The sequence below is a fragment of the Aedes albopictus genome, chromosome 1, assembly GCF_035046485.1.
Source record: "Aedes albopictus strain Foshan chromosome 1, AalbF5, whole genome shotgun sequence".
In the NCBI taxonomy this organism is placed as follows: Eukaryota; Metazoa; Arthropoda; class Insecta; order Diptera; family Culicidae; genus Aedes; species Aedes albopictus.
Window position 1 is genome coordinate 278,096,832 of NC_085136.1, and position 22,287 is coordinate 278,119,118.

Genomic DNA, 22,287 nt, shown 5'->3' on the forward strand with positions numbered 1-22,287 from the left:
ATGAGCGAGAATCACTTTTTCATTTTAGTGTAACTTTAATAGTGTCCCGTAAAGTGGGTAGATCATCTAACAATGGTGCGTTGCGGTGTAAGATCTGCCACACCAAATTTAAATCTTTTCCAGTCTAAAGTAATCAGACAGACCTTCCAAGATCTAAGTTTGATGTACTTTTTATGTATGTGTTATATTTGAATTTTCACTGCTAGTTAAAGCCTGTATCCGCAATAATCGGGACACAGAAATATGGCTGTAACTCTGCAATAGATACATTAAAATTGCTCAAATTCTGCCTGATAATATCTTAAGATGTGTTCATTTCACCTGCAAAATTTCATGTGAATCGGTGAAGTACCTTTTGTTGTAGCAATGAAACACTAGAACGCGAGCAATTGAATTTTGTACAGCCCCTGGTTTAGCTTGTCAGCGCTGTAACTTTTGAATTTGATAAAGAAAATTACTGAAATTTGAACACAAACCTCTCAATCTACTTTACTTACATAGGCAAAATTTCAAAAAAATCGATGCACTATCAACAATTTTATAGTCGAAACAAATATTGGGGCTGACCGTGATTTTAGCCCTTCAGACAACAATTAGTGAGCACCCCTTATTGTTTCGATTGTATTGTTGAAAGTACTACACCAATAATCATCAAATTTTGCAGGCATAATATACACATAATCAACTACCTCCTGTGAAAATTTCATGAAAATTGACAGAAATATTCAAAAGTTATGAATGGGCAAACATCGCACATAAAAAACATGAAACATTTTCACTAACACTATTCCCTATCAACACCAGTAACTTTCAATCCAATTGATAAAAGTTGATGAAATTTTGCAAGAAAGTGTCTCTATAAGTATCATAACTGCTCACGAAGTTTCATAATTATCCTAACAGAACTTTGAATTGTAGCGGAAAAGAACCATCTAGTATGCTAATGAAAATTGGTGATGATTGTACAAAATCTTAAAAACGTCGTCTGTTTGTTTCTCATCTACAGTTAAAAGTAATGCATCAATTTTTATGAAATTTTGCACAAATAATAAACATACATCAAAGAGTTCTCAGTTAATTTTTGGCCAATTTTTATTGACTCAGTATAGAGTTACTGCCGTACTTTTGTGTCCCGATTATTGCGGATACAGGCTTTAACATTTTATTTCAGGAGGATTCAGGTAAATTTCATGTACGAATTAATGCTAAACAAACATAATCATAACATCTTAGTTTACATTTAACAAAAACCTAAGAATGTTCTATCATATAATGAACAATCACACATATATTGGGAAAGGGAGGGACCATCAGGGCACCCAATTGAAACGATTTGGACAGGAATCTGGGGCTGTCTTCTCCTTGTTGTTAACAGTTCGTGGATTGAGGGCGGGCTCTTCGATCCCATCTGTTCTGTATTCTGTCAATCGAGGGCTTGATTTTGCAGTTGTTCATGAGAACATTCTTTTGTAAGGAGATTCTTTTCTCCTGACGCGTGTTTCGCGCAAGTGTCTCTGCTTGCGGGTCCTCACAACTCTTTTTGGCCCTTCATACAGGAGAATGACTAATCACTAACAACAATACAAGCTTGATCAAATCTCTTTTCAGATTATTCCAGTGCTATAGGTAGATGCCTTGCTACAACAGATGGTAGAACAATATCATCATTATTCATTTCAAAATTGTACTTTGACAGATATGCATAGGATATGTCTTGCTCAGTGTCATTTATCCGTTGAAGTGAGCTATTTTTTTTACAGAACAATACTGCCCCCACTCGCATAACAGTCCCATTTGCAAAAAGTAGGAATTGAGAAAACGGCATTTGAAGTTTGAAAACTTGTTTCCATATAAAACTTTGAAAAATCGCCAAAATTTGAAAAATATTTCGATCATCTCGAAACTTTCACAGATTGCTTTGCATATGAATATATAACTGTAAAAAATATTACAATCACTACAAAATTATTCAGTTTTGTGTTACGTAACACAAAAATCCATGATGGGACTGTTATGCGGGTACTTTTGATGTGGGACGCTCATAACTTGGTATTTTTTACACACATTGACATAAAAATTCGTAATTTTTATTGTTGTTTTTGGAAGTACATCAAAAATGATGACTATTCATAACGTTAACTCAAAAGTGGTGAAAAGTCAAATGGGACTGTTATGCGAGTGGGGGCAGAATACATGTAATAACCAGAGCATTTCATACTTTTCGGTGTTTATCGGGAGACTTCTGTCTTAGTTTGCAAAATTGATTCCAATTTGTAAGAATACCTGTTGCTTAGAGATTCAATGCCAAATTCACATTCCACTTGATCTAGGGTGCGGGTACCGGTTTTAGCCAGTCTAAGGTAAAACATTTTTATAAAAATAACCAAATCCTATGAAAACTACCAACGTGTCAAACCAAAGGTTTCAATCTATATTTTGTAGGAAAAATGCAGAAATCAAGCTAATACTGCATAAGTTTTGGTCATATTGTGAACATAGATTTCTATTTTGGCCAATCACGTGTATTACTTTATGAGAGTGGCCGAATTAGAAGTACCCTGACCAAAATAGACATATAAGAGCTGATTTTAAAGGAAAATTACTTTTTTATTGCATTTTTAGATCAAATTCTATGGTTTTCGCAGCTTTAGTTATCATATTATATTGGGATGTAGTCAGGGATAGGGTGCGACTCAAAACTCTTTGCGTGCTGCACACTCTGCTACGAGACAGCACAACAAACTAGAAGGAGACGAGTACGCGCAATCGGTTGTGTGTTGCTCGCTTGCTTTGCCGCGCGCTGGAGCTCTCCTGTCTCTCACGCTGCACTCTCTCGGTGCTTGTCTCCGTACTTTGCACTTGGCTTGATACTACGCATGATTGCAAAAATTTCGAATCAAACGACCCATCACTTGTCAACCCTTGACAAGCTTAACAACTTTGCCGAAAACACAAACTCTTCAAATAATTTATTAATTGATTTTTTCTGTTTGGAGACAAGCGCAGTCCCAAGCACCGTGCATTACTCCCTGCACCGTAGAGCTAGTGCTGCGATTGTCTCTCGCACAATTACGAAAGCTCTCACTCATACGTCTCTTGTCTCTCGGCAAAACGGGAGACGAGCACTTGCGATTGTGTGAAGCACACCCTTTTTTCGCACCGCACGGTGCATGCCGCCAATCCCTGGATGTAGTGTTAAAAAATAAATTTACACACTTAGTCGAGTTCGGCTGATTTTCATTCTTTTGTCAAGATTCGCATAGCCGAGCGCTCGGCAATTGCAATTTAACTGAGATATCATCAAAAAGCCAAGTTTATTCAAAGCAGCACTCATGGGTTATCATCAAACTTTGAACGTCAAGCGTTTAGCCGAGATTTCAGCAAATGAACTTTAACAGAGATTCGCACAGCCGATCTTGGCATTCTGTTTGAGGGTGTATGCTGATTTAAATCGCAACAGGCCGAATAACGCACTACGGTCAAAAGACCGGACTGGTCAAAACTGACGCTTCTACCCTACCAGAAATAAACGCTAATTCAAGACCAACAATTGAAAAGACCGCATCAACATTTTGTAAACAAACATGTTTCTGTCTATTTGAGGGCTTTGGAACCCCATCTACACACCTCATCGCTACTAATAGAAAGAGCAAACATCAAGCTTTCTGTTAATGGTGGTGAGATGCGTGGGTGGACCACAGAAGGCTCTAAGTCGACAGAAACATGTTTGTTTACGCAATGTTGATGCGGCCTTTTCAATTGTTGGTCTTGAATTTAGAGAAAATGAAAGGTGAACAGTTATTTAAAGGGTTACCATGCCCTTAGTAATCTTACGCTCCCAAATTTATCCTATTCTAAATCAAATAATGTAAATCGCCAATTGTTGCACACCTCATAAGAAAAGCATGGAGTGTGCAACAGTGCAACTATTGACGAGTTTTTAGGACATGTAACGATTATCGATTTACCCTATTTGATTTCGTTATTTTTGGTGACATTCTTCTAACAAAAAAAAAATACAAAAATAAGACAGAAAGCCAAACGCACTTTATTCCTTCATTTTGAGAAGGATGAAAATGGGAGCGTATATGCTTAGTAAGGAAACAACTCTAGGACAGACGAATACTTCAACAATGTTGCTTTTAAGATGCTAATGGACTATTTCAGTATAAAACAAACATTTATTAGTTACAGAAATCCAGAAAAATGTTTCAGTAATTCAGATTTTCATTTGAAGAGATCATGCATTTTCTGGAAAGTTTGAAAACAATGTGGGTTATGTAGACATTTTGGAAAGAGAGTAGGTAAATATTTTCTTTGGGAGATTTCTGAAGAAATAATTTCGGGGATTAGGGGTAGGCGGGGCATAATGAGCAGGTGGGGCATAATGAGCACCTTGTATTTTCACTGTAAATTTCCAAATTTTTAAAACAAATTGTTTGACTGTAGTTTAATTACCTCAAATCCAATGAATTGATGACGAAACATTTGTCAAAAAAGCCATTTGCTTTGAAAAAATAGTCAAAATGCGTGAAGTGGTCATGTACTGGGGAAATATTATAAGAATCAGCTGACCTAAAATAAGGTTTTGGAATCAAAATAAGAACGTAATGGGTATCTATCAAATTTCTTGATGTTTACTGGGTCAATGAAATGTATTTGTAACACTTTCAAAATATTTGTATAATTATTTTGTTAAAAAATATACTCTAAAAAGTTGATAGTAGGGTGGGGCAAAATGAGCATCTGATGTAAAAATGATGAAAATTTTTAACATTTTAAACAAACGATTTTCACTTTTGGTTTTCTCTGTTACGATGCATATAGTAAGGTTTTATCATTAATTTTCAATTTATTAGCTTTAAAAAATCGGTATCTGCAAATTATCAGCAATGATTGATCATTCTGTCCCACCTAGGGTGCTCATTATGCCCCACCTCTAAAACGCAATCCACGATTTTATACGTTTTTAAAAACATTAAATTTTGCAACATTTATAGCTATATTCGAAATTTCAACGATTAGTTTTTGTCAGATAAGGTTCAAATGAGGATTATACGTCAAAATTACACATTGATTGCGCTTAATTTACTGGATTTTGTGGCAAAATGCTTAAGCTGCTCATTATGCCCCGCCTACCCCTACGCTAAAATTTCATCCAGCATTTTTTCTTAGCAGGGATTTATCAAGGAATTCTTCTTAAATTTTCTCAGGAAATTCCCATAGAGTTGTTCTAGGTGTTCCTCCAAATATTCCTTTAAAAATGTCATTCCGGCAAACATTCCTTTACAGTTTCTTGTAGGATTACATCTAGAAAAATCTCTGGAAAGATCTTCGAAGGAATTTCAGGAAATATTTCTGACGGAACCGCAGGAGCTTCTCTAAAAAAACTTTTGTTGAACATTCTACAGGAATCCCTGAGAAAAATTTTCAAGGAATTTATGGAGGAACTTTTGGAGTAATTTTCGCAGCTTTATTTCAAAGAATTTTATGAGGAAAAATCCATGGAACAACGTTTGAAGAAACCCCTTGCTGATTTTTTTAAAGAAAACCTTAAAATACTGAAAAAATCCCTGGAGATAAATCTGAAGAAATCCTGGAGAAATTTTATAAGGAATTCATGTAGGAAATTTCAATAATACAAATAATACAGGCAAACTTTTCGGGATACGCTTGGTGAAACCCCAGAAGATTTCCTGAAGATATCCTCCAAGTACTTGCGAATATCTATTATATATACTGCCGTGAATCGCATATCTGTCCCATTTGCATAGGAAATCCAGCAAAGATGGGACTGATATGCGATTTACGGCAGTATATATATATTAGGTGTATAAAAATGCAGTGGCATACGTGGGACCGCGCATAACTTGCGAATGGAAGGTCCGATTTTGATCGTCTTAATTTGTTCTGTTAATTTTCACCCAAGGAAGGTTTATGAGGCAAAAAACATGGAAAAATTGAGAGTTTTTGAAAATCGATCTTACATACATTTTGTTACCGGGGACTTGGTCAAAAAACGCAGTAGGCAAGACAAAGTTTGCCGGGTACAGCTAGTTTTCAATAAAAACCTTGAAAAAAAAATCGAGGAACTCTATTAAGGTTAAAGAAGTCGTCATTGACATAATCGTCATCATTGAAAATTCAAAAGCAGTTTTCTCGCTCAAAACTGATATTTTCGCAGTGAAAAAGTATTCTTTTTTTTGCGAGTGGAGAATGGAGTGCAGTGAATACATTTTCAATTCAAACATTCAAGTTTTGAGCGAGAAAACTGCTTTTGTATTTTCAATGATAACGATTAAGTCAAAGACGAATCCTTCAACCATAAGGAATTTTAAGGAATTCACAGAAAGCATACAAAGTGGAACTCTTAGCAGGAGTTACTGATTGCAACACTAAGTTGAAGAGAGGTAGATCAGTTTTAGTTGGAACGTAGAGCCATAAAAAAGAAGGGTCTCCCGAAGGAAATGCCTTGATGAATACCCAGATGGACACCATGGAGCGATTCCTGGCAAAAAGGCACAGAGATTTTATTGAGCTCCGGATAGTCGTGTCAGACCTTTGTTGGTTTTTTATGCACATCTCAACTATTATTGATCTTAGCTACTTGCTACTAGCTTCAAAAAGTCTACGTGGTTTATAAATAACCCCAAGCATAACCCCAGTTTGTATTCTTTAGACACGGTGCCACCCACTTTACGCCTACCACAATTTCTGAACGAAAATGTGTTGTACCTAGATATTGTTGTATTAAAACATAAATAACTAGCATTCGAGGGATTTTTTTTGATAAAACTTTTAGTGTTGACAAAAAAAAGGTATAATATGTTGACGAAATCGGGCAGCGACAAAACAAGAACATATCCGCACCTCTGAAATTGATAATGGATTGATGTATGTCTTGATAATATCATAGTTATAAGATAGATAGATTAGTGAGTACCCCACTAAACAGATTAAATTACTGCGTAAGCCATGATTTTCTGCTTATTTGAAATGTTTCATGATTTTGCGACAGCTACAGTACCGCCACTCTATTTCAAATCAATAGCGTTTTGAACGAAAGCAACCGTGTGCTTGACCTCTGTTTTGTGAGTGGTCGCAGTACTGCTCCTAGTATCTCAATGGCACCAGCTCCTCTAGTTAAGGTTGTTCGCCATCATCCACCTTTATTAGTCGCCATCGAAACTAATGTCGTTCGCGATTTTATCAACAACCGATCTGCTGTGTCTTACGATTTCCGGAGAGCTGATATACGTAGCATAGCTGAAGTGTTGTCTGACCTGGATTGGGAGCTCATCCTAGATGCATTCGACGTGAACATCGCAGCGCAAACCTTTTCCAACATCTTGGGGTATGTCATTGATCGACACGTTCCAAAGAAAGTCGTACGAACTGATTTCAAGGTTCCGTGGATGACCAGTGATCTTCGATCGCTGAAAAGGACCAAAAAGGCAGCCCTTAAACGATTTTCTAAATTTCGCACTATGCCACTGAAACACTATTACGTAAGATTGAACTACGAATACAAGCGTTTGAGTCGTTTCTGCTTCCAACGATATCAGAGGAGAATAGAGCGACGGCTTAAATCGCATCCGAAATCCTTCTGGAGCCACGTGAACGAGCAGCGTAAAGAAGCAGGGTTGCCATCGTCCATGGTATTGAACGGCGAAATCGGTTCAACGCAAGAGGAAATCTGCAATCTGTTTTCTACAAAATTCGCAAGTGTGTTTGAAAACGAACAGCTTTCCACTGATCACATCGCCAGCGCAGCACGAAACGTTCCCTTGGCTAATCAAACGCTCATTATTACTAGTGTAAATGTGGACACTATCTCGAAAGCGGCATCACAGTTAAAAACTTCGTTCAAGCCGGGGCCTGACGGTGTTCCATCTGTCTTCCTGAAGAACAACATTGGACATTTGCTGGAACCACTTCGATTGATCTTTCAGCTCTCTCTGTCTACTGGCATTTTTCCATCGTGCTGGAAAACGGCTGAGATGTTTCCTGTATACAAAAAAGGAAGCAAGCGAGATGTTAACAACTATCGCGGAATCACATCACTCAATGCGGTAGCGAAGCTGTTTGAGCTGGTTGTTATGGGTTTCCTTAATGCGCATTGTAAACAATATATAAGTGCGGATCAACACGGGTTTACTACTGGTCGCTCTACAACCACAAATCTGCTGTGTTTCACGTCGTATATCACCGATAGTATGACTATGCGCACTCAGACGGATGCGATATACACTGATCTATCTGCCGCATTCGATAAGCTCAACCACGACATTGCGATTGCTAAGCTTGATAGACTTGGAATTGGTGGTAGCCTCCTGAGATGGTTCCGTTCATATCTCACAGAACGTCAATTGATAGTGGCAATAGGAGACTCTCGCTCGTCGAGTTTTTGCGCTACGTCAGGTATACCACAAGGTAGTCATCTGGGACCGTTGATTTTCCTTATCTACTTCAACGACGTGCATCTGGTTCTCAAAGTTCCTCGGCTGTCCTTTGCGGACGACCTGAAGTTATTCCTGCGTATCCATTCAACTACAGACTGCCGCTTACTTCAGGAGCAGGTCAACTGTTTCGCAGAGTGGTGTAAAGTTAATCGTCTCACCGTTAACCCTGAAAAATGTTCATGCATCTCCTTCTCGCGAAAAAAGCAATCAGTGCCTTTCGACTACAAGATATTCGACACGCCTATCAGACGAGTGCAGTGTGTTAAAGATCTGGGCGTGCTGTTGGACTCGCATCTAACATACTCTCACCACATATCCTTTGTCGTAGATAAAGCATCGAGAACCCTGGGTTTTGTGTTCAGAGTTGCGAAAAATTTCACCGACATTTACTGTCTGAAAACGCTCTACTGCTCCCTCGTCAGATCAACGCTGGAATACGGATCAGCAGTCTGGAGTCCTAACTACAATAACGGCTCTGAGCGAATCGAATCAGTTCAACGTCGATTTATCCGATACGCGCTCCGTAGGCTACCATGGAGGGACCCGCTTCGCCTTCCGAGCTACGAAAGGCGGTGTCAGTTGATTGATTTGCAACCTCTGCGTGTACGAAGGGATGTTTGTAGAGCCTTGACCGTGGCCGATACTCTTCAAGGGCGAATAGATTGTGATTCTATATTACGACAAGTGAACATCAATGTTCAACCACGGCTGCTGCGGAACAGCTCGATGCTGAGGCTTCCACTTCGCCGGAACAATTACGGGATAAGAAGTGCTCTACTAGGTTTGCAACGTATTTTCAACCGTGTGGCATCAGTCTTTGACTTCCATCTGACAAGGAACGTAATAAAGCGACGGTTCACTGACTTTTTCAATAACTTGACATAATTTTAAGTAGGAAATATTGTACACATGTGACTCATAATGTAATTTCTGTTTGTGATTTGTGACATTTTTAAATAGTTTTAAGTTCTTAATATCATTGGGACTACAGAAAGTCTGTTGATGTAAACACATATAAATAAATAAATAAATAAATGAAATAATCAAAGATTGGCTTGGTGATCGCGACGTTTAATCAGTTTACGCTGTTAAATGATCCTCCCTAATGTATATACTACACTCCCCGCGTTATCAAAGATACCCTGATTTACGGTACACCATTTAGGCGGGAATATAACAAAACAGTCATATCGAACTTTCACATTCAATCGTAATATTAATTGAAAAGAGTGCATAGGGAATCGCGCTACTTGGGCGGTGGCTTCTATATTCGTCTGTTTTCCACTATAACTCAGTCAAATTTGAACCAATTGACACAACTTTTGGAATGTGGTGAGATAGGTATAGTATCTACCCGTGTACAACATTTCAAGTCAATTTGTTCAAAATTGACTGAGTTATAGTGGAAAACAGACGAATATAGAAGCCACCGCCCAAGTGGCGCGATACCCTATAATTGAATTATATGTGTATAACCTCCCCTGGGCAAGTAATCTCCGGTTCATGTTGGAAAAACTCCAATAATTCCTACCGAACCTCATCCAGCACAATGTAAACAAAACCCATCGCCAGGAACCCAATAGGAAAGTGCCTAAAATTCTTTGAACTGAATCACATTCACCCCCTTCACCCCATACGATACTCACTCCGGAATAACGTCGTAGAACTTCTTGATCAGCAACTGCAGCCGCTCCCACAGGGTGTTATACTCGAAATCCTCCACGAACAGCTGGATGATCGTTTCCCGCGAGTTAAAACAAGCCCCACAGCAGCAACTCAGCCGGAAGAGATTGCTGTCGTGCTGCTGCTGCTGCTGCTGTTGTTGTTGTTCTTCCTCCTCCGAAATGTCATTTGCTGCATCGCCATCTTCCTCGTTGTGTTCGCAGCAGCCGCCGTTTTCATCGCAACCCTCGACCACTTCTTCGGCCTCCGCCTGAACCGGAACGGAATCATCCTCGGGGCTGCTCCTCTGATCCGGACATTGACTGTCCAGTCGCTTTTCCTCCTCCTCCGCCGCCCCCAGCACCGTGGACCGAGTCGTCGTGTTCTTCTTTTCCCTCTTCACAACAATCGTCGCCGAGTCGCCAACAATCACTTTCTGTGAGAGAACCTCCAGCGAGCGCTGCCAGTAGGAGACATCCTTCTCGGCCAAACTCTGCTGCTGTTGGGGACTTCCCGGGGCGCTGGCCCCATTCGGAACATCCAACACGGACGCTGTTATTGCTGCTGCTAAGGAGGCTTCCTGCACCAGGACAGAAGACATCTTTTTTAGCCCGCGCCGTCGCACCTTCGGACCCTTTTCTTTCGTCGTCGTCGTCGCGAGTCGCGAATTTTTCCGCCGCCGCCGTCGTCGTCGTCGCTTTTCCGTGTGCGGACTTTCCCGGCCAATCGACTGCGTTACACAATTCAATAACCACAATTTAACCAACGGACCGACGGGAATCCCGTTCCGAGCGCACACACATCAAATTAAACCGAAGCGTACAATGGGAAAAAGAGTTTTTTTCTTTAGATCCGTCGTCGTCGTCGTCGACTCTCTGGTGGCACACATAAAAAAACTCGACTTCGCCGTCTCGGAGTTTTTTATTTTTCGGCCCGTGTGCGCAACGGTTGGCTGCGCTGTCTGTCAACCGCTCTGGGAAGAACTGTCAGAATTGAGCAACCGTTGCGCTCAGTTTGTTTATCCGCGGGAGCGAGGGGTCCACTGCGGAATCAGCGTTTGGAAAACTGAGCAAAAGGGGTGCGACAGGCATGATTGCTTGCTTCCTTGTAGCTATAGACCCTTCTAGCCCACTAGCTCTTCTAGCTCATCTAGCTCTCTAGCTCTTTTAGCTCTCTAATTCTTCTAGCTATCTAGCCCTTCTAGCTCTTCTAGGTCTCTAGCTCTTCTAACTCTCTTGCTCTTCTAGCTCTGTAGCTCTTCTAGCTCTTAAGTTCTTCTAGCTCTTTAGGTATTCAGCTCTCTTGATGTTCTAGCTCTCTAGTCCTTCTAGCATACTAGCTCTTCTACACATAACATGAGTGGAGCTCCATAGTCAGAGCTAAGGAAAAAATTGTATCCTTTTCCAGCACGCGAAACTATTATATCTTTCATAAAAGGCGTTGAACTGTCATTCATTTTGGTAAACAAAAAACATCTGATCCAACCAGTATTCCAGTTCTAGCAAAGAATACAGGAATGAAGATTGGCATCTGAGACATGCGCGAAACTAGCTGCTGGAAATCCACTTATTCATTTTGTCATAAATTTATTGAAATCTGCGAAATAACACATGCACGTTTCACATATCGATCTCCCTTTATATTTAAGGCTAGAAAACGTATTTTTGCCTTGAGTTCACAAAGTTTCATCATTATTTATATCCTATTTTAGATCTCCACATGCTGCCAGTCTAGATCTAGGAGGTCTTTGTTTTACTTCACAGCAATGAAAAATGGTATACATGCTGGAAAATGGTACGGCTATAATGTTATAACGCATTTGACATTTCGATGCCCTGTATACCAGCGTACGAACTCGGAAAGGCATCAACTTTTTGAGCCAGAGTTCCACTTATGTTATGTGTCTTCTAGCTCATCTAGCTCTTCTTGCTCTCTAACTCTTCTAGCTCTCTAGCCCTTCTAGCTCTCTAGCTCTTCTAACTCCCTTGTTCTTCTAACTCTCTTGCTCTTCTAGTTATCTAGGCCTTCTGGCTTTCAGGCTCTCCCAGTTCTTTAGCCCTTGTAGCTCTCAAGCTCTCTAGTCCTTCTAGCGCTCTGACCCTTCTAGCTCTCTAGCTCTTCTAGCTCTTTAGCTCTTCTAGCTCTCTAGCTCTTATAGCTCTCTAGCTCTTCTAGTTCTTTAACTTTTCTAATTCTCTATAGCTCTTCGAGTCCTCTAGATCTTTGAGTTTTCTAGCTGTTCTAGCTCTTCTACCATTTTGGCTTTCTAGTTTTCTTGCTCTCTAGATCTCTAATTCTTATACTTCTTTCTAGCTTTTCTAGCTCTCTATCTCATTAGTTTTTCTTGCTCTTCAAGCTCTGTGACTTTTCTAGCTCTGTAGTTCTTGTAGCATCTCTAGCTTCTTTATTTAGCTCTTCAGCTCTTCTAGTTTCTAACTCTTCGAGCAGCATTAACTTCTTTAGAGCTACTCTAGCTTCTCTAGAGCTGCTCTAGCTTCTCCAGCTTCTCTAGAGCTTCTCTAATTGCTCTGGCTTCTCTAGCTGCTCTAGCTAGTCTAGCTTTTCTAGCTTGTCTAAAGCTTTTCTAGTTTCTCTAAAGCCTCTCTAAAGCTTCCCCAATTAACACACTTGTCACCGAAGAGTCACGGCGGCACAGGTTTTTGTTGCGTAAAAGTTACTATGACTTACTTTTAGCAAGCATTTATTGGAGCGGGCCTGGTGTGATGGTTAGAACACTTGACTATCACGCCGAGGACCTGGGATCGAATCCCACTCCCAACAAACTTGCAAAATGTGAGTTCTTCCTTCGGAAGGGAAGTAAAGCGTGGGTCCCGAGATGAACTAGCCCAGGGCTAAAAATCTCGTTAATACAGATAAAAAAAGTATTTATTCATTAGAAGTATTATGCTTTTGCTTGAAATCCGAAGTACCGACGGTGCGAAAATTGGTTTTTACCGTACTTAGAAATTTCACAACTCAATTTGAATTAGTGCATATTGTAGCTCTCAATTAGCTGAATGATGCGCTACAGGAAAAAAAGATTCAAATACTTCGCGGCTGCAACATCGCATGTGCTTCAAGCGAAGACTTCGATTTGGTGGCGCCGTCGTAACTCTTCAGTGACAAGTGTGATACTTGGGTCTCTAGCTTCCCTAAAGCTTTTCTAGGGTTTCTAAAGCCTCTCTAAAGATTCTTTAGCTTCTCTTGATTCTCTAAAGCTTCTCTAGCTTCTCTAAAGCCTCTCTAAAGCTTCTCTAGCTTCTCTCAAGCGTTAGAGAAACGCTAGTGAAGCGCTAGAAAAGCGCTTGAGAAGCTAGAAAAGCTCTAGAGCAGCGCTAGAGAAACTAGAGAAGCTATAAAAGCTTTAGAGAAGCAAGAGAGGCAAAAGAAGCAAGAGAAACAAGAGAAGCAAAAGATGCTAGAGAATCTAGAAAAGTTTTAGAAAAGCTTAAGGGAGGCTTCAGAGATGCTAAAGTAGCTAGAGAAGCTTTCGACATGGTTGAGAAGCTTTAAATATACAGCAAAAAATAAATGCAACCCACCCGATGTAACACATTCCTAAATTATCATTGTAATCACGATTCCTATGTACAATTACATAGTTTTGATGTAAAATCTTTTGTTCTTCTTCTTCTTCTTTGTGGCTCTACGTCCCCACTGCGACTTGGCCTGCCTCGCTTCAACTTAGTGTTCTTAGAGCACTCCCACAGTTATTAATTGAAGGGCTTTCTTTGCCTGCCATTGCATGAATTTGTATATTGTGAGGCAAGTACAATGATACACTATGCCCAGGGAGTCGAGAAAATTTTCCCGACCGGAACGGGAATCGAACCCGCCGTCTCCGGATTGGCGATCCATAGCCTTAACCACTAGGCTAACTGGAGACCCCAAAATCTTTTGTTCTTATGTGTAAATCGTCCTGTGTAATATTCATGCAACCGACGGATTGATCGGGTTGCAGCAGTTCAGATGTAATATTACACAACAGTTTTTTCTGTGTAGGCTTAAGCTGAGAGGGAGAAACCGACACGAAAAATGTGTGTGCCGAGGCAACCCGAGATTTCGTTGTCACGATCTGTCAGAGCGAGCCCAAATTCAAAACATCGCGTTGCAACGGATTAAGGGGTGATACTCACCTCGTAAGTACTGTGTAAAAAGATAGGACAAGAAACGGTCAAGAAACGATTTTCTGTCGAAATTTCTTGAGCGGTACTCAGCTGGAACGGAAAAATCGATGAACTTGATGATCAATGATGATGGTGATGATTGTGTCGATCAAACCAGTTGTCACTTTTTACTTTGGGAAAAATGCCCCGATCCATTATTCCGCAAGTAGAGTGACATTTTCTAGACAGATTATGATCTTCATTTATTTATTTTTCTGCCATCAGCGAGTTGTTTTCTGGGAAGTAGGGAAGTAGTAAGTTTTTCGTAAGATTTTGTCTAATGTTTTGATATTTACCTAGGTTCTTATCATTGACTTAAATTCTAGGGAGTGGCTGAGATAATTACCATTGCGGCACGGACAATAATTGCCATGGCCTCCGGCACCAACTGTTCTACGGTCACCGCATCCATTCGATAGTGCGCCAAATGTGGAAAATAATCCAGGTGTTCCCAGGAATCTGACATCCTTTTTGTTATTCTGATTCCGAAGCATTATGTGCTCCATGCCGATGCCCCTCCATGCTCCATGTACAGGAATGGATTTATGCGCTGTCCGCTGCACTCCGAGCTGGGTCAGATTTGTTGTGTGCTTTTTCCTGCTGGCGGAGCATAGTGACCATCGATGCCGTTGAGTCGGTCCACCCGCAGATGCTGCAAAAGCACCAGAAGGCTTCGGTGCATCACAGAATGAGCCTTAATATCCGGACGTTTATTTGGAACATCGAAGAAGCGGGAAGTTTTTTTTTCTGGGACGAGTAGAAAGTACGAATGGATCCTGTTTGGTGCACTCGCAGTGTGCTTATGTGACCTACGTGTATCGATATCCAGGTGGTTCAGTTGCTGTATTTGTCATCGGAGCATCGATTAGGACAAGGCGGTGGATGGAATGATCTCCAAAAAGAATATCCGCGGATGAAGTGGTTGCGAGCCGGAAGATCAGATGGGTAATCCGCAACAGAGATTCTGATAGTAAAGCTACACATTTTGATGGCAGCAGAAGATCGTTCCGCAGAAGTTCCATCGCAAATCCACCCAGAACTTATTCCATCGGTTCTATAGTGAATTATCTTATTCTGAATTCCTGAATTGTTTCTTCTAGAATTCCTCTATGAGTTTCTTCGAATGTCCCTCATGGATTTACGTGAAGAACTTCTTTATAAGCTTTTCTAGGAATTGTGTCCGAATCTCCGAGTTTCCTCCACGAGTTCCTTCTGGGTTTCCTACAAGAGTTTCTTCTTATATAGTTTCTTATGGAATTCTTACGAAATTTCTTTTAGGAATTGCTCCAGGAGTACCATCTGTGATTTATTTACGAGTTCCTTCTAGGATTTCTGAAATATATCCAGGAGTTCTTTGAGGGATTCCTTCTGAATTTTTTCTAGTAGTTCCTTCTGAGTTTTCCCAGGGATTATTTACGGGATGTTCTGTGAATCTGTGTTTACTGCGGTCTCGACACTTATAAGATTCTTCCAAGAGTTTTATCTGACCGGGATGAACCTGCCTACGGCAGAAAATCCCAGAATAAAAAAAAGAAAAAAAAGTTTCATCTGTGATTTCTCCGGAGATCTTTCTAGGATTGCTACGGAGGTTTCTTCTAGGATACTTTTGAGAATTGATAAAATTGTCACAAGGAGTTCCCCAAGATTTCCCAAGAGTTTCCCGAGTATTTCTCCGGGAATTCGGAGTTCCATTAGTAGTTCCCCGAGAATTCCTTCAGCTTTTTCAAGGAGTTCCTCAAGAATTCTTGGCCATTCCCCCGAGGGTTGCCCGAGAAGTCCACCTGGAGTAAGAAGAAATCCTCTAAGAGTTCTTCGGGATTCCCCCAGAAAATCTCCGGGGGTTCCTTCAGGAGTTCCCCGGGAATTTCTTCAGTTCTTCTGGAAGTCCTCCAAGAGTTCTTTGGAAAATCCTCCAAAGGTTCCCGGGCATTCCTCCAGGAGTTCTTCTGGAATTTCTTTAAGAGTTTATTAGGAATTCCTTGGAAGTTCATGAGATCCTCTGAAATTCTTCAAGCAATGCCCCAGGAATTTCTCCAGCACTTCCTCCAGTATTTCTTAAGGAGTTCCTCGAGAATTCTGCCAGGAGTTTCTTGCGAATTCTCACAGGATTTTCGCGGTTAATTGCCCAGAGAGTTCTTCGGAAGTGTCTCCAGAAGTTCCTTGGAAATTTCACCAGGAGTTTCCCGGAAACTCCTGAAGCAGTTCACAGGGAATTCATCCAGAAGTTCCCCGGGGAATTCTTAAAAAAAAAACCCCCGTCGAGTCTTCCTAGAGTTCACCGGAAATTTCTAAATGAGTTCCTCGGGAATTCCTCCAGGAGTCCCTCGGCAAATCTACCAGCAGTTTCTTCCGGAGTTTCTGGGAATTTTTCCAGGGATTCCTCGGATATTCTCTCCGGAGTTTCTCGAGAATTTCTACCGGAGTTTCTCGGGAATTCCTTCATGAGTTCCTCGGCCATTCTCCCAAAAGTTTCTTCCGGAGTTTGTTGCGAATTCCTCCATAAGATTTTCGGGAATTCCTTCATGAGTTTCTCGTAACTTCATCTTGGATTTCTCCGGAAATACCCTCAGCAGTTCCTCGAAAATTCTTCCCGATTTTGTTCAGGAATTCTTACCGGAGCTCTTTAGGAATTTCTTCAGGAGTTTTTCAGTAATTCCTCCAAGAGTCCCTCGGGAATTTCTCCAGAAGTTCCTGGGAATTTTCGCAGTAGTTAATCGGGAATTCCCCTGGGAGATCCTCGGTAACTCCTCCAGGAGTGCTTCGAAAATTCTTCAAGAAGTTCCTCGGGAATTCCTCCATAAGTTCCTCGGATATTCCTACTGGAGTCAATATGCGAATTCCTCGGGAATGAGAAGTTCCTCGGGAATTCTTCCAGAAGTTCCTCGGGAATTCTTCCAGAAGTTCCTCGGGAGTTCTTCTAGAAGTTCCTCGGGAATTCTTCCATAAGTTCCTCGGGATTTCTTCCAGAAGTTCCTCGGGAATTCTTCCAGAAGTTCCTAGGGATATCTTCCAGAAGTTTCTCGGCAATTCTTCCAGAAAATCATCGGGAATTCTTCCAGAAGTTCATGGGTATTCTTCCAGAAGTTCCTCGGCAATTCTTCCAGAAGTTCCTCGGCAATTCTTCCAGAAGTTCCTCGGGAATTCTTCCAGAAGTTCCTCGAGAATTCTTCCAGAAGTTCCTCGGGAATTCTTCCAGAAGTTCCTCGGGAATTCTTCTAGAAGTTCCTCGGGAATTCTTCCAGAAGTTCCTCGGACATTCTTCCAGAAGTTCCTCGGGAATTCTTCCAGAAGTTCCTCGGGAATTCTTCCAGAAGTTCCTCGCGAATTCTTCCAGAAGTTCCTCGGGAATTCTTCCAGAAGTTCCTCGGGAATTCTTTCAGAAGTTCCTCGGGAATTCTTCCAGCAGTTCCTCGGGAATTCTTCCAGAAGTTCCTCGGGAATTCTTCCAGAAGTTCCTCGGCAATTCTTCCAGAAGTTCCTCGGGAATTCTTCCAGAAGTTCCTCGGGAATTCTCCCAGAAGTTCCTCGGGAATTCTTCCAGAAGTTCCTCGAGAATTCTTCCAGAAGTTCCTCAGGAATTCTTCCAGAAGTTCCTAAGGAATTCTTCCAGAAGTTGCTAGGGAATTCTTCCAGAAGTTCCTCGGGAATTCTTCCAGAAGTTCCTCGGGAATTCTTCCAGAAGTTCCTCGGGAATCCTTCCAGAAGTTCCTCGGGAATTCTTCCAGAAGTTCCTCGGGAATTCTTCCAGAAGTTCATGGGTATTCTTCCAGAAGTTCCTCGGGAATTCTTCCAGAAGTTCCTCGGGAATTCTTCCAGAAGTTCCTCGGGAATTCTTCCAGAAGTTCCTCGGGAATTCTTCCAGAAGTTCCTCGGGAATTCTTCCAGAAGTTCCTCGGGAATTCTTCCAGAAGTTTCTCGGGAATTCTTCCAGAAGTTCCTCGGGAATTCTTCCAGATGTTCCTCGGGAATTCTTCCAGATGTTCCTCGGGAATTCTTCCAGATGTTCCTCGGGAATTCTTCCAAAGTTCCTCGGGAATTCTTCCAGAAGTTCCTCGGGAATTCTTCCAGAAGTTCCTCGGGAATTCTTCCAGAAGTTCCTCGGGAATTCTTCCAGAAGTTCCTCGGGAATTCTTCCAGAAGTTCCTCGGGAATTCTTCCAGAAGTTCCTCGGGAATTCTTCCAGAAGTTCCTCGGGAATTCTTCCAGAAGTTCCTCGGGAATTCTTCCAGATGTTCCTCGGGAATTCTTCCAGAAGTTCCTCGGGAATTCTTCCAGAAGTTCCTCGGGAATTCTTCCAGAAGTTCCTCGGGAATTCTTCCAGAAGTTCCTCGGGAATTCTTCCAAAGTTCCTCGGGAATTCTTCCAGAAGTTCCTCGGGAATTCTTCCAGAAGTTCCTCGGGAATTCTTCCAGAAGTTCCTCGGGAATTCTTCCAGAAGTTCCTCGGGAATTCTTCCAGAAGTTCATGGGTATTCTTCCAGAAGTTCCTCGGGAATTCTTCCAGAAGTTCCTCGGGAATTCTTCCAGAAGTTCCTCGGGAATTCTTCCAGAAGTTCCTCGGGAATTCTTCCAGAAGTTCCTCGGGAATTCTTCCAGAAGTTCCTCGGGAATACTTCCAGAAGTTCCTCGGGAATTCTTCCAGAAGTTCCTCGGGAATTCTTCCAGAAGTTCCTCGGGAATTCTTCCAGAAGTTCCTCGGGAATTCTTCCAGAAGTTTCTCGGGAATTCTTCCAGAAGTTCCTCGGGAATTCTTCCAGATGTTCCTCGGGAATTCTTCCAGAAGTTCCTCGGGAATTCTTCCAGAAGTTCCTCGGGAATTCTTCCAAAGTTCCTCGGGAATTCTTCCAGAAGTTCCTCGGGAATTCTTCCAGAAGTTCCTCGGGAATTCTTCCAGAAGTTCCTCGGGAATTCTTCCAGAAGTTCCTCAGGAATTCTTCCAGAAGTTCCTCGGGAATTCTTCCAGAAGTTCCTCGGGAATTCTTCCAGAAGTTCCTCGGGAATTCTTCCAGATGTTCCTCGGGAATTCTTCCAGAAGTTCCTCGGGAATTCTTCCAGAAGTTCCTCGGGAATTCTTCCAAAGTTCCTCGGGAATTCTTCCAGAAGTTCCTCGGGAATTCTTCCAGAAGTTCCTCGGGAATTCTTCCAGAAGTTCCTCGGGAATTCTTCCAGAAGTTCCTCGGGAATTCTTCCAGAAGTTCCTCGGGAATTCTTCCAGAAGTTCCTCGGGAATTCTTCCAGAAGTTCCTCGGGAATTCTTCCAGAAGTTCCTCGGGAATTCTTCCAGAAGTTCCTCGGGAATTCTTCCAGAAGTTCCTCGGGAATTCTTCCAGAAGTTCCTCGGGAATTCTTCCAGAAGTTCCTCGGGAATTCTTCCAGAAGTTCCTCGGGAATTCTTCCAGAAGTTCCTCGGGAATTCTTCCAGAAGTTCCTCGGGAATTCTTCCAGAAGTTCCTCGGAAATTCTTCCAGAAATTGCTCGGGAATTCTCTATTCTTCCATAAGTTCCTCAGGATTTCTTCCAGAAGTTCCTCGGGAATTCTTCTAGAAGTTCCTCGGGAATTCTTCCAGAAGTTCCTAGGGATATCTTCCAGAAGTTTCTCGGCAATTCTTCCAGAAAATCCTCGGGAATTCTTCCAGAAGTTCATGGGTATTCTTCCAGAAGTTCCTCGGCAATTCTTCCAGAAGTTCATCGGCAATTCTTCCAGAAGTTCCTCGGGAATTCTTCCAGAAGTTCCTCGGGAATTCTTCCAGAAAATCCTCGGCATTTCTTCCAGAAGTTCATGGGTATTCTTCCAAAAGTTCCTCGGCAATTCTTCCAGAAGTTCCTCGGGAATTCTTCCAGAAGTTCCTCGGGAATTCTTCTAGAAGTTCCTCGGGAATTCTTCTAGAAGTTCCTCGGGAATTCTTCCAGAAGTTCCTCGGGAATTCTTCCAGAAGTTCCTCGGGAATTCTTCCAGAAGTTCCTCGGGAATTCTTCCAGAAGTTCCTCGGGAATTCTTCCAAAAGTTCATCGGGAATTCTTCCAGAAATTCCTCGGGAATTCTTCCAGAAGGTTATCGGGAATTCTTCCAGAAATTCCTCGGAAATTCTTCCTGAAGTTCCTCGGAAATTCTTCCAGAAGTTCCTCGGGAATTCTTCCAGAAGTTCTTTAGGAATTCTTCCAGAAGTTCCTAGGGAATTCTTCCAGAAGTTGCTCGGGAATTCTTCCAGAAGTTCCTCGGGAATTCTTCCAGAAGTTGCTAGGGAATTCTTCCAGAAGTTCCTCGGGAATTCTTCCAGAAGTTCCTCGGGAATTCTTCCAGAAGGTTATCGGTAATTCTTCCAGAAGTTCCTCGGGAATTCTTCAAGAAGTTCCTCGGGAATTCTTCCAGAAGTTCCTCGGGAATTCTTCCAGAAGTTCCTCGGGAATTCTTCCAGAAGTTCCTCGGGAATTCTTCTAGAAGTTCCTCGGGAATTCTTCCAGAAGTTCCTCGGGAATTCTTCCAGAAGTTCCTCGGGAATTCTTCCAGAAGTTCCTCGGGAATTCTTCCAGAAGTTCCTCGGGAATTCTTCCAGAAGTTCCTCGCGAATTCTTCCAGAAGTTCCTCGGGAATTCTTCCAGAAGTTCCTCGGGAATTCTTTCAGAAGTTCCTCGGGAATTCTTCCAGCAGTTCCTCGGGAATTCTTCCAGAAGTTCCTCGGGAATTCTTCCAGAAGTTCCTCGGCAATTCTTCCAGAAGTTCCTCGGGAATTCTTCCAGAAGTTCCTCGGGAATCCTCCCAGAAGTTCCTCGGGAATTCTTCCAGAAGTTCCTCGGGAATTCTTCCAGAAGTTCCTCAGGAATTCTTCCAGAAGTTCCTAAGGAATTCTTCCAGAAGTTGCTAGGGAATTCTTCCAGAAGTTCCTCGGGAATTCTTCCAGAAGTTCCTCGGGAATTCTTCCAGAAGTTCCTCGGGAATCCTTCCAGAAGTTCCTCGGGAATTCTTCCAGAAGTTCCTCGGGAATTCTTCCAGAAGTTCATGGGTATTCTTCCAGAAGTTCCTCGGGAATTCTTCCAGAAGTTCCTCGGGAATTCTTCCAGAAGTTCCTCGGGAATTCTTCCAGAAGTTCCTCGGGAATTCTTCCAGAAGTTCCTCGGGAATTCTTCCAGAAGTTCCTCGGGAATTCTTCCAGAAGTTTCTCGGGAATTCTTCCAGAAGTTCCTCGGGAATTCTTCCAGATGTTCCTCGGGAATTCTTCCAGAAGTTCCTCGGGAATTCTTCCAAAGTTCCTCGGGAATTCTTCCAGAAGTTCCTCGGGAATTCTTCCAGAAGTTCCTCGGGAATTCTTCCAGAAGTTCCTCGGGAATTCTTCCAGAAGTTCCTCGGGAATTCTTCCAGAAGTTCCTCGGGAATTCTTCCAGAAGTTCCTCGGGAATTCTTCCAGAAGTTCCTCGGGAATTCTTCCAGATGTTCCTCGGGAATTCTTCCAGAAGTTCCTCGGGAATTCTTCCAGAAGTTCCTCGGGAATTCTTCCAGAAGTTCCTCGGGAATTCTTCCAAAGTTCCTCGGGAATTCTTATAGAAGTTCCTCGGGAATTCTTCCAGAAGTTCCTCGGGAATTCTTCCAGAAGTTCCTCGGGAATTCTTCCAGAAGTTCATGGGTATTCTTCCAGAAGTTCCTCGGGAATTCTTCCAGAAGTTCCTCGGGAATTCTTCCAGAAGTTCCTCGGGAATTCTTCCAGAAGTTCCTCGGGAATTCTTCCAGAAGTTCCTCGGGAATTCTTCCAGAAGTTCCTCGGGAATTCTTCCAGAAGTTCCTCGGGAATTCTTCCAGAAGTTCCTCGGGAATTCTTCCAGAAGTTCCTCGGGAATTCTTCCAGAAGTTTCTCGGGAATTCTTCCAGAAGTTCCTCGGGAATTCTTCCAGATGTTCCTCGGGAATTCTTCCAGAAGTTCCTCGGGAATTCTTCCAAAGTTCCTCGGGAATTCTTCCAGAAGTTCCTCGGGAATTCTTCCAGAAGTTCCTCGGGAATTCTTCCAG

At 42.1% G+C, this 22,287-nt stretch overlaps 2 protein-coding genes across 5 annotated transcripts in view; one reads left to right on the forward strand and one right to left on the reverse strand.

Annotated features, from left to right (window-relative positions):
* The window catches only part of LOC109433581 (uncharacterized), a 63,069-nt gene extending 52,009 nt beyond the window's left edge, over positions 1-11,060 (reverse strand). For 3 of the 4 annotated variants that reach the window (XM_029859979.2, XM_029859978.2, XM_029859981.2), the window contains exon 1: positions 10,109-11,059. In XM_029859979.2, the coding sequence (XP_029715839.1) occupies positions 10,109-10,725 (617 nt within the window). In that variant the 5' untranslated portion in view covers positions 10,726-11,059. Of the gene's footprint in view, positions 1-10,108 lie in introns of all 4 variants that reach the window. The other variant, XM_029859980.2, reaches the window with a different exon arrangement.
* Positions 1-22,287, forward strand: part of LOC109412587 (L-dopachrome tautomerase yellow-f2) — a 439,236-nt gene that overhangs the window by 396,973 nt on the left and 19,976 nt on the right. The window lies entirely within an intron of this gene.